Source organism: Nicotiana tomentosiformis, chromosome 2 (genome assembly GCF_000390325.3).
Source record: "Nicotiana tomentosiformis chromosome 2, ASM39032v3, whole genome shotgun sequence".
In the NCBI taxonomy this organism is placed as follows: Eukaryota; Viridiplantae; Streptophyta; class Magnoliopsida; order Solanales; family Solanaceae; genus Nicotiana; species Nicotiana tomentosiformis.
In genome coordinates this window covers 179,134,600-179,154,288 of record NC_090813.1, presented here as the reverse complement: position 1 = coordinate 179,154,288, position 19,689 = coordinate 179,134,600, and the positions used below count along the sequence as shown (strand labels likewise).

At 40.6% G+C, this 19,689-nt stretch overlaps 1 protein-coding gene and 1 non-coding gene across 2 annotated transcripts; one reads left to right on the top strand and one right to left on the bottom strand.

The window, feature by feature from the left end:
* Window positions 1-2,928: 2,928 nt before the first annotated feature.
* On the bottom strand, window positions 2,929-3,034 carry LOC117280945 (small nucleolar RNA R71). Its single transcript, XR_004511534.1, has one exon. It is a non-coding gene; the product is annotated as a small nucleolar RNA R71 (small nucleolar RNA).
* Window positions 3,035-4,491: 1,457 nt separating this feature from the next.
* On the top strand, window positions 4,492-4,803 carry LOC138906176 (uncharacterized). Its single transcript, XM_070194702.1, has one exon. It carries the CDS (start codon window positions 4,492-4,494, stop codon window positions 4,801-4,803), a length of 312 nt encoding a protein of 103 aa, XP_070050803.1.
* Window positions 4,804-19,689: the final 14,886 nt, after the last annotated feature.

The window sequence follows — 19,689 nt, the reverse complement described above, 5'->3', positions numbered from 1 at the left end:
AGCTCTACCTCAAGTCTTCTGGATGGACGGATCCGAGCAATCTCCACTACGCGCCGCTGATGTTAGCTTCAAAGTTTCACGTATTGATTTTGATGATAACAAACCAACATAACTATTAATCAAAGAACATTTACTATTGGTAATCTTATTCTTGCGCAGGTTTATTCAAGAAAGAAGATGTTGGTAAAGATCCAAACAAGTATGAAAAAGAGAATATCATGTGATGAATTTATCAAGGAAGATTATTTTCAGAGATTTAATCTCCAAGTGTCATGGAAGGAATAATATTTGAAAGTCATATTTCAAATATTGAATGATATACTACAATATCATAAGAAAACTCTACAAAAATTATGGAAGAAAAGTTCTTAAATATCTTGAAAGGAAGGTTGCTAAAATCCTAGAGAAAATCTATTAATTTTTGCAAGGAAGATACTATATGGAAATGATACTACAAGGCCTATTCTTTATGAAAAGAAAATATATTATGAATATAGTACAATCTATAATATGGAAAGAGATTATTTTTCAAGATCAAGAAAGGAATATTTCCCATATAAGAAGAATATATTTTCTATGGAAAAAAAATATATTATGAATGTAGTACAATTTATATTATGGAAAGAGATTATTTTTCAAGATCAAGAAAGGGATATTTCCAATATAATAGAAGTTCAAAGATATATTGAGATCTGTTCAAAAGAAAATTATTTTCATAATTGTAGAGATAATAAATGGTTATTGAGATCTTCATATTGAAGACAATACTCAAGATCCAAAGTCAAAGGAAGAGAATATTGAAATTATCTTGGGTTGTCTACATAAGAGCTCATACTTGTATAGCCGGAAGAAGAGTTCACAAGTATTAATGGGAAGAATATTATCTATTCTTGAAGGAAGATATCTGATAGTAGGCTATAATTATGCAATTTAGACACTACTTACACTCTAATTTAGCCATACTTTATTGATATTTGAATGCTAAAAGATAACAAAATGCTCTAATTAAGAATTTGATGCTTTGCAGGAGCTACTCCGAGCTAGGAGGGAGCTAACGAGTGTTTAGGAGTCAACATGGAGTGTGAAAGGCCAATCGAAGGTTAGCCCGGTCGAAAAGGAGCGAGAAAAGCAAGGGAGACGACCCCTCCAGGTGCGCGGCCGCGAAGTGGGCTGCGAATTGGTCCGCGAACTCAAGGCAGTGAGACAGTGAAAATCCGCGGCCGGATCCGCGGTCGAATCTGCAGCTGCGGATGGGCGGACGAAAGCCAAATGCGCAGGGTTAATTATGTAATTTTTTAGGCGACTAACCTAAACCTATATGAATCTAAACTCGCCCAGAAGTAAAGGATGGCTGTTTTTAGAAGATTTTAGAGGCAAGAACAAGGGAGAGAAGACGGATAATTTCCTAAGAGTTTTCATCTTCTTCTTCATACTTCTATTTATTGATTATGAATTATTTTAGTGATTTATTTTTCATTAGTATGAATAGCTAAATCTATTACCTAGGGTTGATAGAACCAATTGTTGGATGAAGTATTGACTCTATTTTGTTATAATTGAGCCGTGTTTGTTCTATGATTGTTCAACTACGTATTGTATTGTGGTTAATTGAAAGGGACCTTGATTAATCATGTCTAGTTACCTTGTATTGCTTGAGAAAGAACACTTGGTTAGATTGTTGTTAAACAATACCACTTTTGGGTAAGTTAAAAGATTAATTACTTGAATTTAAAAGTAGGGTTAGAAATAACGAAGTTTTGGTGGGATAATTCTGAGTTGCATAAATTGTTAACTAGAGTAGTTCGAGAGAATGCTTCTAGTAAATTATCGTAATTGATCAAGGGGTAATTACGGTAGCCCGGAACTCATAATCCTCATAGAGTATTACAGCGAGATTATAGCTAAAGAGTTAAGGATTAATCCGGCAATTGGGAAAATCAATAGCCCTAGATCCTTTTACTCTTGAATTCAATTTTAGTCTTGATTATTGCTAATTTTATTGTCATTTTTCCTTAGCTAAATAAATTTCACTGACTATTCATAAAACTCTTGCACCCAGAAGTTTTCAGAGCTTATCATTAGCATTATTTAAAGTTGTAGTAAATAGGTTAGTTCTCTGTGGGATTCGACTCCGGACTTGAACTGGGTTATATTTGCAGCGACCGCTTAGTCCTTTTTACAAGACATAGTTGGGCGTGATCAAATTTTGGCGCCGTTGTCGGGGAGCTAACGGTGTTATTTATTACAACTTAGAAGAATTGCTGGGATTCTTAGTTTAGATCAATTTCTTACGGTGTTTAAATTTTTCCATTGAAATTCTCACGTTTGAATTCTCCTGTGACTCAGGTGTATGCCTAGAAGCTCTTCGAGGACTGGTAAACTTTTTGAAGGACTCTCAGACCCCGAGAAAGCATTCAGGACATTAAATCGAGCCAACAAGAAGAACAAACAGTTACAACAAAAACACACACTCGAAATTGAAATGGACAACGTGGAAAATGTCAACGAAAAAAATTGGAATAATCAGGTTGACCCAAACAATGGAGTGGTGGCACCTCTTGTGCCAGAAGCTGCTCTTTATGATTGGGCACAACCAACTGCTGATAACTTAGCCACCGCCATTGCTCTACCTTAGATACAAGCGGAGACATTCCAGATCACCAACAACATGTTGCATCTGTTGCAAAAATAAGGGACTATTCTCCGGGTCATACATTGAAGACCCACAACAACATCTGAAGAATTTTCTATCAATATGTATGACCCAAAGACAGCCGAATGTGACTCCTGATGCCATCAAGCTATTACTGTTTCCATTCTCTGTGACTGGAGAGGCTCAAACTTGGTTGAATTCGCTCCCAATAAACTCCATTGCCACTTGGAAAAAATTAGTCAAACAGTTCTTAAACAAGTTTTATCCTCCCAACAAGACTATTGATGAGATATTGCAGTTCAGGCAGAAACCAACTGAGACCTTGCAAGAAACCTGGGAGAGGTTCAAGGGTATACTAGTGAAGTGTCCACACCATGGCATTCCAGATCAGATGCTGGGACAGAGATTCTATATAGGTTTAGCAGATAGTTTGAAGGCCAATGTAGATGCTTCAGCTGGGGGTGCATTTTTGAGCAAGACATTCATAGAGTGCAAGATTTTTCTTAACAAGATGGCTCAAAATTCAGACTGGATGGCTAGAGGTACGACACTTAAACCAATAGTGCATTCTGTTGCTCTTGACCCAAACAATTCCCATGCAGAGAACATAGCCACTCTCATGACTCATATGAGCATACTGACAAAGAAAATTAATGAGATGGGTACAAAGCAAGTGCACATTGTTGATACAACGAATGGAGGATTGTGCACTTCTTGCATAAACCAGTCATATGTGTGCTTGTGGAGTGGAGAGAATGACAATCAGGGCTTCAGAGAAGACATGAATTATGTCAATAATTTTGGAGGTCAGAGGCAAGGTGGGAAACAATGGGGACCAGCACCAAACCAGCAGTACAGACCTAACTTGCCACAACACAACCCTAATTCTGGAGGCGCACAACCACAAGGTCAAGTTGTGCCTTATCAAAGGTAGCAGGGCTATAATCAGCAGCACCAACAATAGATGGCCTACCAACCACCTCATCAACAACAGGACAACAACATGGTAGAAATCAGGGGTATGATGCAACAACTCATTGGAACAAATGGTAAGATGCAAGAAAAGTTAGCAACACATGATTCAGCAATCAAAGGCATTGAAACTCAACTGGGACAACTGTCTATGGCCTTGAACAATCGCCCCCAAGGAACATTGCCTGCAGATACAAATATTAACCCCAAGGAACAGAACCCAAATAAGCTAATGGCAGTGAGTCTCAGGAATGGAAGAGATTTAGACAGAGAGCAAGAAGTTGCTCAATTTACGAGAGAGACTACGCCAGTTACATTAGAGGCAGCTGAGTCAGCATAGCTCACCGAGGTTGTAATTGAACAAGCATAGGTTGACAAGGGTAAGGAGAAGGACGGTGAACAAGTCTCAGAATAGGTGGCACCTCTTATGCCAGAAGCTTCCAACAAAGAAAAGACATCAAGTAGTGGACAGAGGTTGACTCCCACACCATTCCCTCTGAGATTGGCAAAAAAAAAGAAAGATGATCAATACAGGAAATTCATGAAAATGCTTCGACAGATTCAATTAAATATTCCAATGATGGATGCTTTGAGGGAAATGCCAGGGTATGCAAAAATAATAAAGGACCTGATGTCGCGGAAATTTGACTTCCAGGACATGTCCACTGTAACTCTGACACAGACCTGCAGCGCGGTAGTGACAAGACCTATGGCCCAAAAGGTGTCTGATCCAGGTAGCTTCACTATCCCATGCACTATTGGGAGTTATGCTTTTGCTAAAGCATTGTGTGACTTGGGAGCCAGCATAAACTTGATGCCCTTGGAAATATACAAAACTGGGCATTGGCAGAGCTAGACCGACCTCAATGTTGCTACAACTGGCCAATCGCACAGTCAAAAGACCGACAGGAATTCTTGATGATGTGCTTGTGCAAGTGGGGAAATTTGTATTTCCTGCATACTTTGTTATTCTTGACTGTCAGGTGGATGAAGAGATACCCATCATTTTGGGAAGGCCATTCTTAGCCACTGGGAGAGCATTAATTGATTGTAAGACTGGAGAGTTGAAAATTAGGTTGAACAATGAAGAAATAATATTCAACGTTAAACAATCCATGAGGAGACCCAGTGAATTTGCAAACTGCTCACTAGTGGAGGCCGTGGATGTGATACTATAAGAAGAGGATGAGACCCTTAATGTCAAGGATCCACTAGAAGCGTGCTTGATGAATTTGGAAGAGATGGACGGTGAAGGATTGGCAGAGTGGGTCATGGCTCTCGAAGGTCAAGGATTATGGAAAAGGGAACCTCAGTTCGAGCCCCTACGCTTAGAAGAGAGAGCAACACCACCTGCAAAACCAGCAATAGAGGAGCCACCACAGCTGGACTTGAAACCGCTTCCAGCCCACCTCAGGTACACTTTATTGGGGCCTAATTCTACTTTGCCTATTATTATATCATCTGGTTTGCTAGCAGTGCAGGTAGAGAAACTATTGCAGGTATTGCAAGAATGTAAGATTGCCATTGGTTGGACCATGACAGACATAAAGGGTATCAACCCAGCCTTTTGCATGCATAAGATTCTTCTGGAAGAGGGGCACAAACCTTCCAGGGAGCATCAACGACGGCTGAACCCAAATATGAAGGAAGTAGTAAAGAAGGAAGTGATCAAGTAGCTGGATGCGGGTATCATCTTCCCCATCTCTGATAGCAACGGGTCAGTCCTATCCAATGTGTGCCGAAAAAGAGAGGAATGACGGACGTACAAAATGAGAATAATGATTTGATCTCAACTCATACAGTCACGGGGTGGCGGATTTTCATGGACTATCGGAAACTGAACACATCCACTCAAAAGGACCATTTCCCATTACCTTTCATTGACCAAATGTTGGACAGGTTAGCTGGGCGGTCCCACTTCTGTTTCTTGGATAGATACTCGGGGTATAACCAGATCTCAATAGCCCCGGAAGACAGACATAAAACATCCTTCACTTGTCCATATGGCATCTTTGCCTTTCGGAGAATGCCTTTTTGGACTTTGTAATGCATCGGCTACATTCCAGCGGTGCATGTTAGCCATTTTCACTGACATGGTGGAGGATATTATGGAGGTGTTTATGGATGATTTCTCCATGGTAGGGGATTCATTTGAATATTGTCTTCACAACTTAAGAAGAGTGCTCAAAAGATGTGTAGAGACAAATCTGGTGCTGAATTAGGAAAAGTGCCATTTTATGGTACAAGAAGGAATAGTATTAGGGCATCGAGTGTCCAGCAAGGGCATTGAAGTCGACCATGCTAAGGTTGATGTGATTGAGAAGCTGTCACCACCAACTTCTGTAAAGGAAGTGAGAAGTTTCCTTGGGCACGCCGGGTTCTATAGGCGATTCATTAAAGATTTTTCCAAAATTGCTTACCCCTTATGTAAGCTGCTTGAAAAGAATCAGCCCTTTGTGTTTTCTAATGATTGCAGGTTAGTTTTTGAGGAGCTGAAGAAGAGATTGGTGACTGCACCCATCATAGTGGCACCCAACTGGGAGAAACCATTCGAGCTCATGTGCGGCGCCAGTGATTATGCTATAGGAGCAGTCTTGGGCAACACAAAGACAAAATGATGCACCCGATTTACTATGCAAGCAGGACGCTCAGCGGTGCACAACTCAATTACACTGTAACGGAAAAGGAAATGCTAGCTGTAGTGTTTGCCTTCGACAAATTCAGGTCGTACTTAATTGGTTCAAAAGTTATTATTTATACTGACCATGCAACAATTAGGTACTTGATTGCAAAGAAGGAGTCAAAGCCACGCTTGATTCGCTGGGTTCTGTTGCTACAAGAATTCGATCTGGAAATCCATGACAGAAAGGGGAAGGACAATCAAGTGGCAGACCACCTCTCAAGATTGGAAGAAGCTGAAAAGAGAATGGAGGTTGAAGACATAACAGAGACATTCCCGGATGAACAGTTACTTGATGTGACAATGGAGGAGACGCCATGGTACGCTAATATTGCTAACTATTTAGCAAGCGGTATTGTACCTTATGAACTCTCCTCAATTCAAAAGAAAAAGTTCTTCCGCGATTGTCGAGCCTATTATTGGGACGAACCTCTATTGTTTAAAATATGTGTAGATAACATGATCCGGAGGTGTATCCCCGAGAAAGATCAACTTTCTGTTTTGCAGGCTTGCCATGCTTCACCATATGGTGGACACTTTGGAGGAATCCGAACAACAACAAAAGTGTTGGAATCGGGATTGTATTGGCCTACCCTGTTCAAGAATGCCCATGCTTGGGTCAAAAGTTGCAATGAATGCCAAAGGACAGACAACATATCTCGCCATCACGAGATGCCGATGACCACAATTCAAGAGGTCGAGGTTTTTGACATGTGGGGGATCGACTTTATGGGGCTGTTCGTCAGCTCGTATGGTAACAAATATATATTGGTAGCGGTTGACTATGTCTCCAAGTAGGTCGAAGCGGTGGCTCTCCCAACCAATGATGTAAAAGGGGTAACAAGTTTCCTAAAGAAAAACATCTTCACACGTTTGGCACCCCGAGAGCTATAATCAGTGATAGTGGAACCCATTTTTGCAATAGAGCGTTCGCACGTCTGTTTGAAAAGTATGGAGTTCGCCATAAAGTAGCTACACCATACCACCCATAGACGAGCGGGCAAGTTGAAGTGTCCAATAGATAAATTAAAAGTGTCCTGACAAAGACAGTGAATGCAACAAGGACTGATTAGGCGAAGAAGCTGGATGATGCATTATGGGCGTACCGCACGGCATTCAAAACTTCAATTGGTATGTCACCATACAAGTTGGTGTTTGGAAAGGCATGCCACATTACGGTAGAGCTCGAACATAAAGCACTTTGGGCACTGCGACAGTTGAATCTGGATATAGAGACCGCAGGCACTAGCAGAGTCACTGAGTTACATGAGCTCGAGGAATTCAAGTTCCATGTATTTGAGAATGCTAGATTATACAAAGAAAAGATGAAAATGATCCATGATAAGCACATCCTAGATCGAAACTTCAAGCCCGGAGATATAGTGTTGTTATACAACTCGAGATTGAGATTGTTTCCGGGTAAGTTGAAGTCCCGAGGGTCAGGACCCTTCAGAGTGGTGCAAGTGCTCTCAAGTGGAGCTGTAGAGATTGAATCCGAAGATGGGACAAACAAGTTCACAGTAAATGGGCAAAGGCTGAAACATTACCTTGGAATGGTCGAAGAGAAAGGGGATAGAGTGGTGATAACTTTGGAAGAGCCCCAGTAAGCGAACGAGGAGTGATAATGAAAGCCTGTGTCGTGCCGCGACGTTAAATCAGGTGCTTCCTAGGAGGAAACCCTTGGTTTGTTGTAAATCATCGGGCCGCGACGTAAACTTAGGCACTTTTTGGGAAGTAACCCATTATTTTCTTACTTTGGTTGTTGTAATTGATTTTGATTGACTTTGACCGATCTACTAGTGTACAGGGAAAAAATTATGCGCATCGGAAGGATTCGGGGGTTGAAATTAACCCGAGAATAGGTAAAAATGCGGCAAAGACAAATATTGGCCAGAGACGGAGATCCGCGGCTGTGAATTGGACCGCAAATTTTGGCATGTGTTCTGTCCCCCGTGCGCGGACGCGGATTGGACCGCGGATTGGGGCGCAGATTTTTGTTCTCCCTCTGCCTAGAATTCGCAGATTGAATCGCGGATTTTGGGCGTGTCGAGGTAAGTTTCTTCTTATTTTTTAGTAATTTGTTTTTTATCCCCCCTTATTTTTCCCTAACTTAAACGCCCCCAACCCCCACTTCCCTTCTTTCCTCCCTAACTTCAAGTACCCAAACCCCTCCTCTCCCCCATATTTTCCTTTCAACACAAGACTCTTCTCCTTCCTTCTCTTCTCCACTAAACCACTCTCCCACCTCCGTTCTTCTCAAGATCTCCAAGTAAGTACATGATTTTATTCCTCTTTCTTAGTATTTTTCTTTTTTTTTTCCTTTGCTGTATAGGGTAGTAAAATCATAGGTACTTTTGTCTGGGATTTGGATTGTGGTTTATATGTGGTATATGGAGGCTATTTGAATTGGTTGATTTGGGGGAAGCCATTGTTGGGTTTGTGAGGAATGGTAGTCCAATTGGGTCTTTGGGTGACTTGGGAGAACATATGCACACTACCTGTTTGTTGATTTGCCTTAATGAGTGTTCAATATAAATTGTGACCAATTGTGCGAGTGAAGTCTGAGTAACCGCCATTGGGACGCATATTCCTCTCTCCACTGATAGTAGTTTTTATTGTCCAGATAACATGCAACCTTCAAGGAAGAGATGCGCTACCGGGGCCTCATCAAGTGGTCATGGAGGCTCATCTCGGGGACGGGAACTGGCCAGTGCAACTCAGTTTGATCGTACCAGGTTTGTCTCCAGAGCTGCCCAAGACCATTTTAGTTTGAAGGCCACTAAAAAACCTATACCGGAAAGGGGTATTGACAGGGCGTCCCTCCAGGATGAGTGCCCTAATATGTATCGGGAGTTGATCAAGTGCAGATTGGATAACTTTTTCGAAGAGCCGGGGAGGGTAACTTGATGCTTGTTAGGGAGTTCTATGCTAACTACCCCGAACATGAGGATAGAATATGCTTTGTGCGACACACGAGGGTGGATGCCTCGATAGAAGTCATCAAAAGAGTGTATCGATTGCCTGAATTCAATGGGGAGGAGTATTTCTATGATACTTACAGGAGAGAACCCATCACATGGAACATGTTTTTCAGAACTATCTGTGCACCAGACAAAGAGGTAGTGTGGGTTGTGCCGGGATCGAAGCTACACTCTTCCTCACTCACTTTTGAAGGAAAGTGCTAGTTGTACATCATCAACAGTCGCTTGCTGCCGTCCCACAACACCATAAAGGTAAATGGTCCGAGAGCTGCCTTGATATGGTGCTTTGTGAATGGCCATGACTTCGATGTGGCCAAGGTTATTCAGTCTGAGATGTTCGTCCGTTCACCACAAAAGAGGTATGGGTTCTTTTTCCCCTCTATGATCAATAGATTATGCCAGGCAGCAAGGGTGCCTGAGAACCCAAATGCGGATGGCATGGTAAAAAAAGAAGCAAAGTTCTGGGCAGACAAAGTGACCATCGGGAAAGACCCGATGACACCAGGGGCAACTCATAGTGAGGATTCTAATATGTCGGAAGAGGGCGATGAAGGGCAGGAGGAGGTTGAACATGCCTCACCCCCACAGGAACAAGCTGCAGTGGCTGAAGGACCATCCCAGGGCAGACGGAGCATGCGAATGACATCCCTAGAACAAAACATGGTAGGACTGCGCACTTCCATCATGGAATTGGGGACCAGAGTTGATGCTTTGGCCACCCAAAATGCCAAGTCAGAAAAGAAAATCATGGGTTGGCTGCGTGCGGTGCGAAGAGCATATCATCTCGACCCTGGTACTGTCTCCGACCAAGACTGATCCAAGGTAAGTTCCTTTACCTCACACTACTTTACTATGTATGACATGGGGACATGCCATCTTTTGAAGTGTGGGGTGGGGGATACTTTGTTGTAGGTCGTATATAGATAGTTTCGTAGTTTATTTGTATAAATCAATTTCAACTTGGCCTGACGATGGATATCATTCGATGGGTTTCTTGAGGGATGGAAAACAAAAACCAAAAAGATTTCTTTTGTAGTAGTGTATCAAATCCCCATTGGCTTTTCTTCAAACCACGTTTCTTTTCCAAGGGTTTTGTTTGAACTGGGTGTAGTTCGCTTTTTATTTTTAGTTAGGAACTTATAGGCTATGGGCAAAATTAGAATAGGATCCCGTAATTTCGTAATGCCTTGAATATAGCGTTTACTTTAGTGTGACGCTTAGGCTTATTTGTTGACTCTGGTAAGAAGGCCTTAAAATGTATGTTCTTAATTTGGCTTAAGTACCCTGATCTGAGTGTTTGGTGATCTAATCTGGAATGAATCATGTGCCATATGTGTGTGAGGCTTGTTATATTCTGTGCACGATATTTATTGCCTAAAACTTGCCCTGTGTGTCTGCAAAGCGAAATGGTAGTCTTGTTTAGTCTGGGAAGTGATATAGGCATTTCTTTGTTAAACCATATATATACATACTCCACCCACCTATTTGCTATGTACCATAGTTAACCCCGTTGAGCCTGTAATCTTGTTTCCTTGGCAACCACATTACAAGCCCTATCCCTTATTTGAATTGACCATCTTTTTGAACCCTTTACCTCTCGTAAGCACTTGAGATACTATGGATTTACAAAGGATAAAGTGTGGGGTAGTTGGTGGAACTTTTGAGTGGAACTAGGGAAATAAGGAGAAAGGTATATCTTGTTGGAAAAGCCACTTGTGAAAAAAAAAGAAGAACATTGTTAATAGCGTATCATGTTGATTGGTAATAATTCTTTGGTGGCTTTTAAGGTGATGGTGCTCAAAGAAGAAGTGTGTGGGTGGTATATGTGGTGTTAAAGATGAAAATATTGATTTAACTTAGGTGTGGACTTGATTGTAAAATAAATGTATTAAAGTGCTTAGGGAGGTGTAGTCACTATCATATCCAAATATATCCTACCCAACATGTAGCCTACATTACATCCAAATAAAGTCCTACTTGATCCTAGACTGAGCGAGCTCAATTAGTAGAGTCGTACACTACGGGCAAGCCTATGGTGCATTTTCTGTGGCACAAGAATGTCATTTCTGAGGGTGAGTGAATTCTATTCCTTTTAAAGTTCCTCAATGTGTGTGAATTTTACTAATTGTGAAATGAGTCTCTTTTGTTGTGAGCAGACACTTGATTCATGAAGGAGTGGTAAGTCTGGACTTATGAATTAGAGTAATTAAGCCGGTTAGGAACATTGCATGGCTAGGAGGAGTCAACTCTTGAGGTGTAGATGTTGCACTAATGTCTTCAATTTATATGAAATATTCTTTGTGTGACAAGTAAGGAAGTCGCTCAGTGAAGTTAGGCCTCTTAGAGTGTGGTTTGATTACTCGGGGACGAGCAATAGTTTAAGTGTGGGGTGTTGATAGTAGGCTATAATTATGCAATTTAGACACTACTTACACTCTAATTTAGCCTCACTTTATTGATATTTAAATGCTAAAAGATAACAAAATGCTCTAATTAAGAATTTGATGCTTTGCAGGAGCTACTCCAAGCTAGAAGGGAGCTAACGAGTGTTTTGGAGTCAACATGGAGTGTGAAAGGCCAATCGAAGCGAGAAAAGCAAGCGAGACGACCCCTTCAGGTGTGCGGCCGCGAAGTGGGCCGCGAATTGGTCCACGAACTCAAGGCAGTGAGACAGTGGAAATCTGCGGTCGAATCCGCGGCCGCAGATGGGCGGACGAAAGCCAAATAAGCAGGGTTAATTATGTATTGTATTGTGGTTAATTGAAAGGGCCCTTGATTAATCATGTCTAGTTATCTTGTGTTGCTTGAGAAATAACACTTTGTTAGATTGTTGTTGAACAACACCACTTTTGGGTAAGTTAAGAGATTATTTACTTGAATTTAAAAGTGGGGTTAGAAATAACGAAGCTTTGGTGGGATAATTCTGAGTTGCATAAATTGTTAACTAGAGTAGTTCGAGAGAATTTTTCTAGTAAATTATTGTAATTGATCGAGAGGTAATTACGGTAGCCCGGAACTCATAATCCTCATAGAGTATTACGGCGAGATTATAGCTAAAGAATTAAGAATTAATCCGGCAATTGGGAAAATCAATAGCCCTCGATCTTTTTACCCTTGAATTCAATTTTAGTCTTGATTATTGCTAATTTTATTGTCATTTTTCCTTAGCTAAATAAATTCCACTGATTATTCATAAAACTCTTGCACTCGGAAGTTGTCTGAGCTTATCATTAGCATTATTTAAAGTTGTAGTAAATAGGTAGTTCCCTATGGGATTCGACTCCGAACTTGAACCGGGTTATATTTGTAGCGACCGCTTAGTCCTTTTTACAAGGTATAGTTGGGCGTGATCAATATCCTATTCAATTTTGGATATATCCACTACGAGTTCGAAAGAGAAGTCTTGGGTTTTACTATAATTTTAAGGTAAGTGTAACGACTCGGCTGGTCGTTTTGAGAGTATTAGTCCCGAACCCCTAATTATTTCTCCCTTTATTTCATTTTGTGGTTACGTAACTTTCCGGGAGCATTTGTTTTTGGTTTCAGAGTGAAAAGGGGCACATAGTCCCTAAAATGGAAGTTTGAGTCATAGAAATTGATCTTAGCTTGAATTATGCGAAGACGGCTCCGGAATAGAGTTTTGTCGGTTCCAATAGCTCCGTAGGGTGATTTTGGTCTTGGGAACGTGTTCGTATGTTGAATTGGAGGTCCGTAGATCATTTTAACGTCAATTGGCGAAAGTTGGAAAATTGGATAATTTTTGAAAAGTTTGACTGGGGGTGGACTTTTTGATATCGGGATCGGATTCCGATTCTGGAAGTTAAAGTAGGTTCGTAATGTCAATTATAACTTGTTTGCAAAATTTGAAGTGAATCGGGCTTGATTTGATAGGTTTCGGCATCGGATATTGAAGTTTTAAAGTTTAATAGGCTTGAATCGATGCGCAATTCATATTTTTAGTGCTGTTTGATGTGATTTAAAGGCTCGACTAAGTTTGTATGGTGTTTTAGGACTTGTTGGCATGTTTGGTTGAGGTCCCTGGGGCCTAGGGTGGATTCCGGATGATTAACGGATCAAAAGTTGAAGTTATGAGATTGCTGAAGACTAGGCTCTGCTGGTGTAACCGCACCTGCGGAGCTTTGATCGCAGGTGCGAGCTCGCAGAAGTGAGCGGACGATCGCATATGCAAAAATGATGAGGACGGCCAGTGGTCGCAGGTGCGATGTGAATACCGCAAAAGCGGAGTCGCTTCTGCGGAGGAATGAGCGCATAAGCGGAAAGGCCTGGGAGGCCTGTTGATGGCAGAAGCGATCCGCAGGAGCGCGTGCGCAGATGCATTCCTTAGCCCCAGAAGCGGAAGCGCAGATGCGCATTTGGGTCAACAGGTGTGGACGTGCCTGGACTAAGTTAGAACCGCACCTGCGATGGAAATTCCACAGGTGCAGAGTCGCAGATGAGGCTGTGGGCTCGCATAAGCGATTTCGATGGGCAGAAAAGGGCCAATTCCGAGGGTTTAATTTCATTCTCCATTTGTGAACCTAGAGAGTTCGGATTGAGGCGAAATTTTGAGGGTTTTTCAGAGAAAATATTTGGGTAAGGATTCTTGACTTGTTTTTGATTAATTTACACTAAGATATCATTTATTCTTCCTTTAATTAAGGATTTGGGTTGTTAAAATTGTGAAAAGGGTGGAAAAATCTTTAGGCCGAATTTTGAGGTTTTGATCGAGAATTTTGTATCGAATTTGAGTAATTTTTGTATGGGTGAACTCGATATCGAATAGGTGTTCATATTTTATGACTTTTACCCGATTTCGAGACGTGGGCCCTGGTCGATCTTTTGGGGCGATTTTTGATTCTTTGTTAAAGTCATAGATTTATTATTTAAATTAGTTTATTGTAGTTGTATTCATGGTATGTAATTGCTTTTGGCTAGATTTGGGTCGTTCAGAGTTGGAAAGTCGAGGGAAAGGCATCCTTATCAATTGATTGAGCGAGATTTGAGGCTAGTGACTTGTCTAACCTTGTGTGAGGGAAATCTCCTTAGGATCTGGTACTGTTGTAACAGTTTGTGATATGTGAGCGCCATGTACGCGAGGTGACGAGTGCGTACACGAGCTAATTATGAAAATTCTGGTTCTTACTGAGTAGTCTTCTTTTAAATTCCTTAACTAAATTGCCTTAGCATGTGTCATGTTTAGCCTAGTATCGCTTGTCTACGTGTCGTAACCTTTACTTGAAATTCGTGCAACATGCTTAGTTGAATTACTTGCTTTTGTGATCTTGTATTCAGTCTCTAACTGTATGATTCCTTACTGTAAATTCGTTGTTCTGTAGGTTATGAGTTGTGTATTTACTTTTGGGACTACGAGGCGGTACCTCGAGAGGATTTCCCATTGCATATTTACTTTTGGGACTACGAGGAGGTACCTCGGGAGATCCCTCTATTGTGCATTTACATTTGGGACTATGAGGCAATACCTCGGGAGCGCCCCTGTTGTTTTCCCCTATTTGCTGTGTTGTGTCCTTTCTGAAATTTCTCGTTATTTATTTCTTAGTCACTTCATTGTATTATTATTTTTTCTACCTCATTACCTTTTATTCTAGTAGGGCCCTAACCTCGTCACTACTCTACTGAGGCTTGACACTTATTGGGTACCGTTGTAGTGTACTCATACTATACTTTTTGTAATGACCCGGCCGGTCATTTCGAGAGTTATAGCCCCGTTTTTCCCATTTTTACTTCTTTTGTGTTATTCAGCTATATTATGTTGTATCGGGTTAGTTGGTTCGGGTCCGGAAGGAACTCGGAGTGAAATGAGACACTTAGTCTCATAATTGAAAAATTTAAGTTAGAAAAGTGGACCGGATATGGACCTATATGTAAACGACCTCGTATTTGAATTCTGATAATTCCAATAGCTCCGTATGGTGATTTTGGACTCAGTAGCAGGTCCGGAATATTATTTGGAGGTTCGTAGAAGAACTAGGCTTGAAATGCCGAAAGTTTATTTTTTGAGACGTTTGACCGGGGGTTGACTTTTTGATATCGGGGTCGGAATCCAATTCTGAAAATTGGAATACCTCTGTTATGTCATTTATGACTTGTGTTCAAAATTTGAGGTCAATCGGACGTGATTTGATAGGTTCCGGAGTCATTTGTAGAAATTAGAAATTTCAAAGTTCATTAGGCTTGAATTGGGGTGTAATTCATGGTTTTAGCGTTGTTTGAGGTGATTTGAGGGTTCGACTAAGTCCGTATGATGTTTTAGGTAGGATTTTTGGACTTGGAACTCTGCTGGAATTTTTCTGATGCAACATCTGGTTTCCTTCATCACGTTCGCGAGTGGATCCTCGCATTCGCGAAGAGGAACTGAGAGGCTGGCAATTGGTCTACGCGTTCACGTAGGGAGGTGTCGCATTCGCGTAGTGAGGGGGAACAAAGCATCGCGTTCGCGATGGGTTGAACGTGTTCACGTAGAAGGCATTGAGGCAGAGTCATTTTGTGCTTCGCGAATGCTGGGGTGATGTCGCGTTCGCGAAAGAGGAATTTGGACGGGAGCTGTTTTGTGCTTCACGAACGCGAGGCACTGACCGCGTTCGCGAAGAAGAAAAGCCTGGGCAGTGAGTTTAAGTTCTGAAAATGGGACTTCATCCCATTTTCAGTTTTTGACGATTTGGAGCTCGGATTTGAGGCGATTTTGGGTGAATTTCAGAGGAAACAACGGGATAAGTGTTCTTAACTCAATATTGGTTAAATTACCCGAATCCATGGTTGTTTTTATCATTTAATTGGTGAATTGAGTTGGAAAAATTTGAAAACCCTCTTGGTTTAAATTAAAGATTTGAGGGTCGAGTTGGGGTCGGATTTTGGTAAAATTGATATGGTTAGACTCGTGGTTGAATGGGTTTCCAGATTTTGTAACTTTTGTCGAGTTCCGAGATGTGGGCCCCACGAGCGATTTTTGAGCTAATTTTTGGGTTTTTATGGAAAATCATTATTATCTTATGTAATTAATTCCAATGAATTTTATTGACTGAAACGAATTAATTATAACTAGATTTGAGGCGTTTGGAGACCAATTCACGAGGAAAGGACATTACAGAATAAGAATTTCACGGTTTGAGGTAAGTAACGATTGTAAATCTAGTCATGAGGGTACGATACCCTAGATTTTTGTATCATTCTACTATTTTTAGTGATGCACATGCTAGGTGACGGGTGTGTGGGCATGCACTGTTGGGGATTGTGACTTGGTCCATCCCGTAGCAACTGTAAAGTTGCATACTTTGTTGAAACTATATGATACTTATATGTTTTAGAAAGAATTTTTGTAAATTGGGCTGAATGCCATGTTTGGGCCTTGCGCCAGTACTGTTTGGACCCTTAGGGGCTTTCTCTTACTATCCTCTCATTGTTTTCGATTTAAAATTTATACTCAGTCATGTTTGTACTTGTTTACCGCATAACTCAGTTTTATGACTTTATTTTGATGCATATAAATGTTTTGGGCCGAATGCCCTATTTTACTGAAATGCTCGAGTGGCTTGAGAGGTTTGTGACTGAGTGAGGCCGAGGGCCTGATTTGTGAGAATATTTATGGGATTGGGTTGTACGCCGCAGCATGTTGATATTGGTCGAGGGCCTGATTGTGAGGATGATTATGGATCGGGGCTACCCGCCTGCAGCATACTTTATTATTATAGCACGTGAGTTGTCCGTGCAGATTATAGCGCTTGGGCTGAAGGAGCCCCTCTGTAGTCTGTACACACCCCCAGTGAGCGCAGGTACCTACTGAGTGCGAGTGCCGAGTGCTGAGTGACTGGGAGGCATGAGGGATTGTGAGGTATGTCCAAGTGGCAAGAGTGATTGTGAGGTATGCCCGAGTGGCACGAGTGATAGTGAGGTTTGCCCGAGGGGCTGTATATGAGTGATATTTTGCCCGATGGGCTGTTTATGATTCCATCATTTTTGCTCACTTTTGCATTGAGCCTTTGTTTGAAAAACTGTTGGAAAAATATCTTTAAATGATTTTTACTGGAATGGGGTTTAAACGAGATGATTGATTCAAACACTGGTTTTTAAAGCATGTTGTACTTTACTGAGATTTTATGATATAAATGTTATATGCTTTATTGCTCGTCACTGCTGCTCGGTCTTTATTTATTATTGTTACTTACTGAGTTGGCGTACTCATATTACTCCCTGCACCTTGTGTGCAGATTCAGGTGTAGCTGGACACGGTAGCGGTTATTGAGTGTTCTGGTTGCAGATTTTATTGGAGATAGCAAGGTAGCTGTTTGGCGATCGCAGCCCCTGCTTCCTCTAGTTGTATTTATCTATTTTCCATGCTGAGTTAGCCTTGATATTGTTAGATAGATTGTAGTAGATGCTCATGAATAGTGATACCCCGATGTCGGGCTTATTCTTTTCCGCACTTTTATTTTGATTGGAACTCCTTTACGAAGGTTTTTATGTTAAATAACCTTGAAATTATCTTTAAAATGAAAATATCGATTTGTTTGGAAATGAGTCGGCTTGCCTAGTTCCACGATAGGCGCCATCACGACAGGGGTTAATTTTGGGTCGTGACACTTTTGCACATCTTTTTGTGCAGATCCAGGTTCTTTCTACCAGGCCAGATACCAGTGAACTAGACCGTACATGAAGACTTCAAGGTATATCTGCCAGCGTCCGCAGATCTCGAAGTCCCTATCTATCCTTTTTATGTTGTTTTCCTTTTTCTCTTTAAACTCTGATATATCGAGACACTTAATATTTTCTCTTAGAAGTTTGCGACTTATTTCTACCGAATTTTGGGAGTTGTAAATTAATCGAATCATAGATCGTATTTATATTTCATGTGTTGAGATTTGAGTTTAGTTTTATATTCAGTTATTCCACAAATTATTAGCTATCACGATACTCTACGGAGAGAAATTTGGGTCATGACAATAAGACTATTAAAAAGATTTGCCAAGTCACTACAAGCTTTTGATATGGAAATAAATTATATTTCCAAGATCTATGTAAAGAAAGGAAGTTGCAAATCAATCTTGAAAGGAAAGAAGGAAATAAAGCGAGATTTTATTTCCACAAGTCAAGAGGCAAGCATCAAGCTGAAATTCAAAAGTATTTAGAGACAAGGATAGAAGAAGGAAGATAATGAAGTTGTACAAGATTGGCCATAAAGGAAGAGGAGCAAAGCTTGGAAAGGAAATTTACATTTATGAAGAAAAGAATAAGCGATATGGATGGAATAAAAAGATTGCCTAGGATTTACTATACAAGGAAAGAATATTTATTTGTGGGAAAAAAATCAAGATTAGGAAGAATATAATTAAAGGAACACAAAGAAGATTTCCTTAAGAAGGAAATCCATCATATATCATATTGACCATAATATAAGGATTATATATTCTGCATTAATGAGGAAAATTAGCAACGGTCATATTGGAGGCAACAATATAAATTGAAGAGCAACCGGGAAGAAGATCCACTCAACCTTCTATAACAATTATCTACCCAATTATAAATTCTTTATTCTATTCTTAACAAGCATTGTAATTCACTTTTAGTAGATTTACTGTGTACACAAAAGAGAAAAGAGAGACAAAAAAAATATTGGAGAGGCAGCGTATCCTGAGAGGTTGTGTCATTGTTCGTTTCTTTGGTGAGCGAGTAAAAACCAAAGGGTCGTTGTTAGTGAGCGAGTAAAAACCAACCCCTTGTTCATTGTTGGTGAGCGAGTGAAAACCAACCTTGTAAATATTGGTGGTGAACGATGAAAATCACACAAACTGTACTCAACCCAAATTACAAAGAGCTAAAGAGGTAACCTCCTTGCAACCCAAGGAGACTTGATTAGGATACCACATTGGTTCTAAACCAGTATAAAATTTCTGGTGTCATTTACTTTATTCCTCTCATATTTTATTATATATCATTACTGTTTATTGAGATTAGTATTTATTTAAACAGAAGTACTAACAGTATTGTGTAAGTTGTCTCCGTGTTAGTCGACTAGGTCTGAAGAGTAGTCGGCTAGAAATTTAAAAAGGTTACAATTCACCCCCTCTCTTGTACTTTCAATTGGTATCAGAGCAGGTCTTATATTTTTACTTTTGCTTCACAGCAAATGAGAAAATATTATGTTAGCACACACAATTATCGTAGTCTTACACCAAGAGGGGACTTCTACATTAAGACCACCATACTTCAACGGACAGTATTACACTCACTGGAAAGTTTGAGTGTAAGCTTTCATCAAATTTTATGATGTCAAAGTATGAAGCGTCATCAAGAAGGGTGACTTTCCTTTCCTACAGTCCAAACTAGAAAAGAAACCAAAACGACAGGTATCTACTGAAACCCTTGATATTTATGATTATACTGATGAGCAT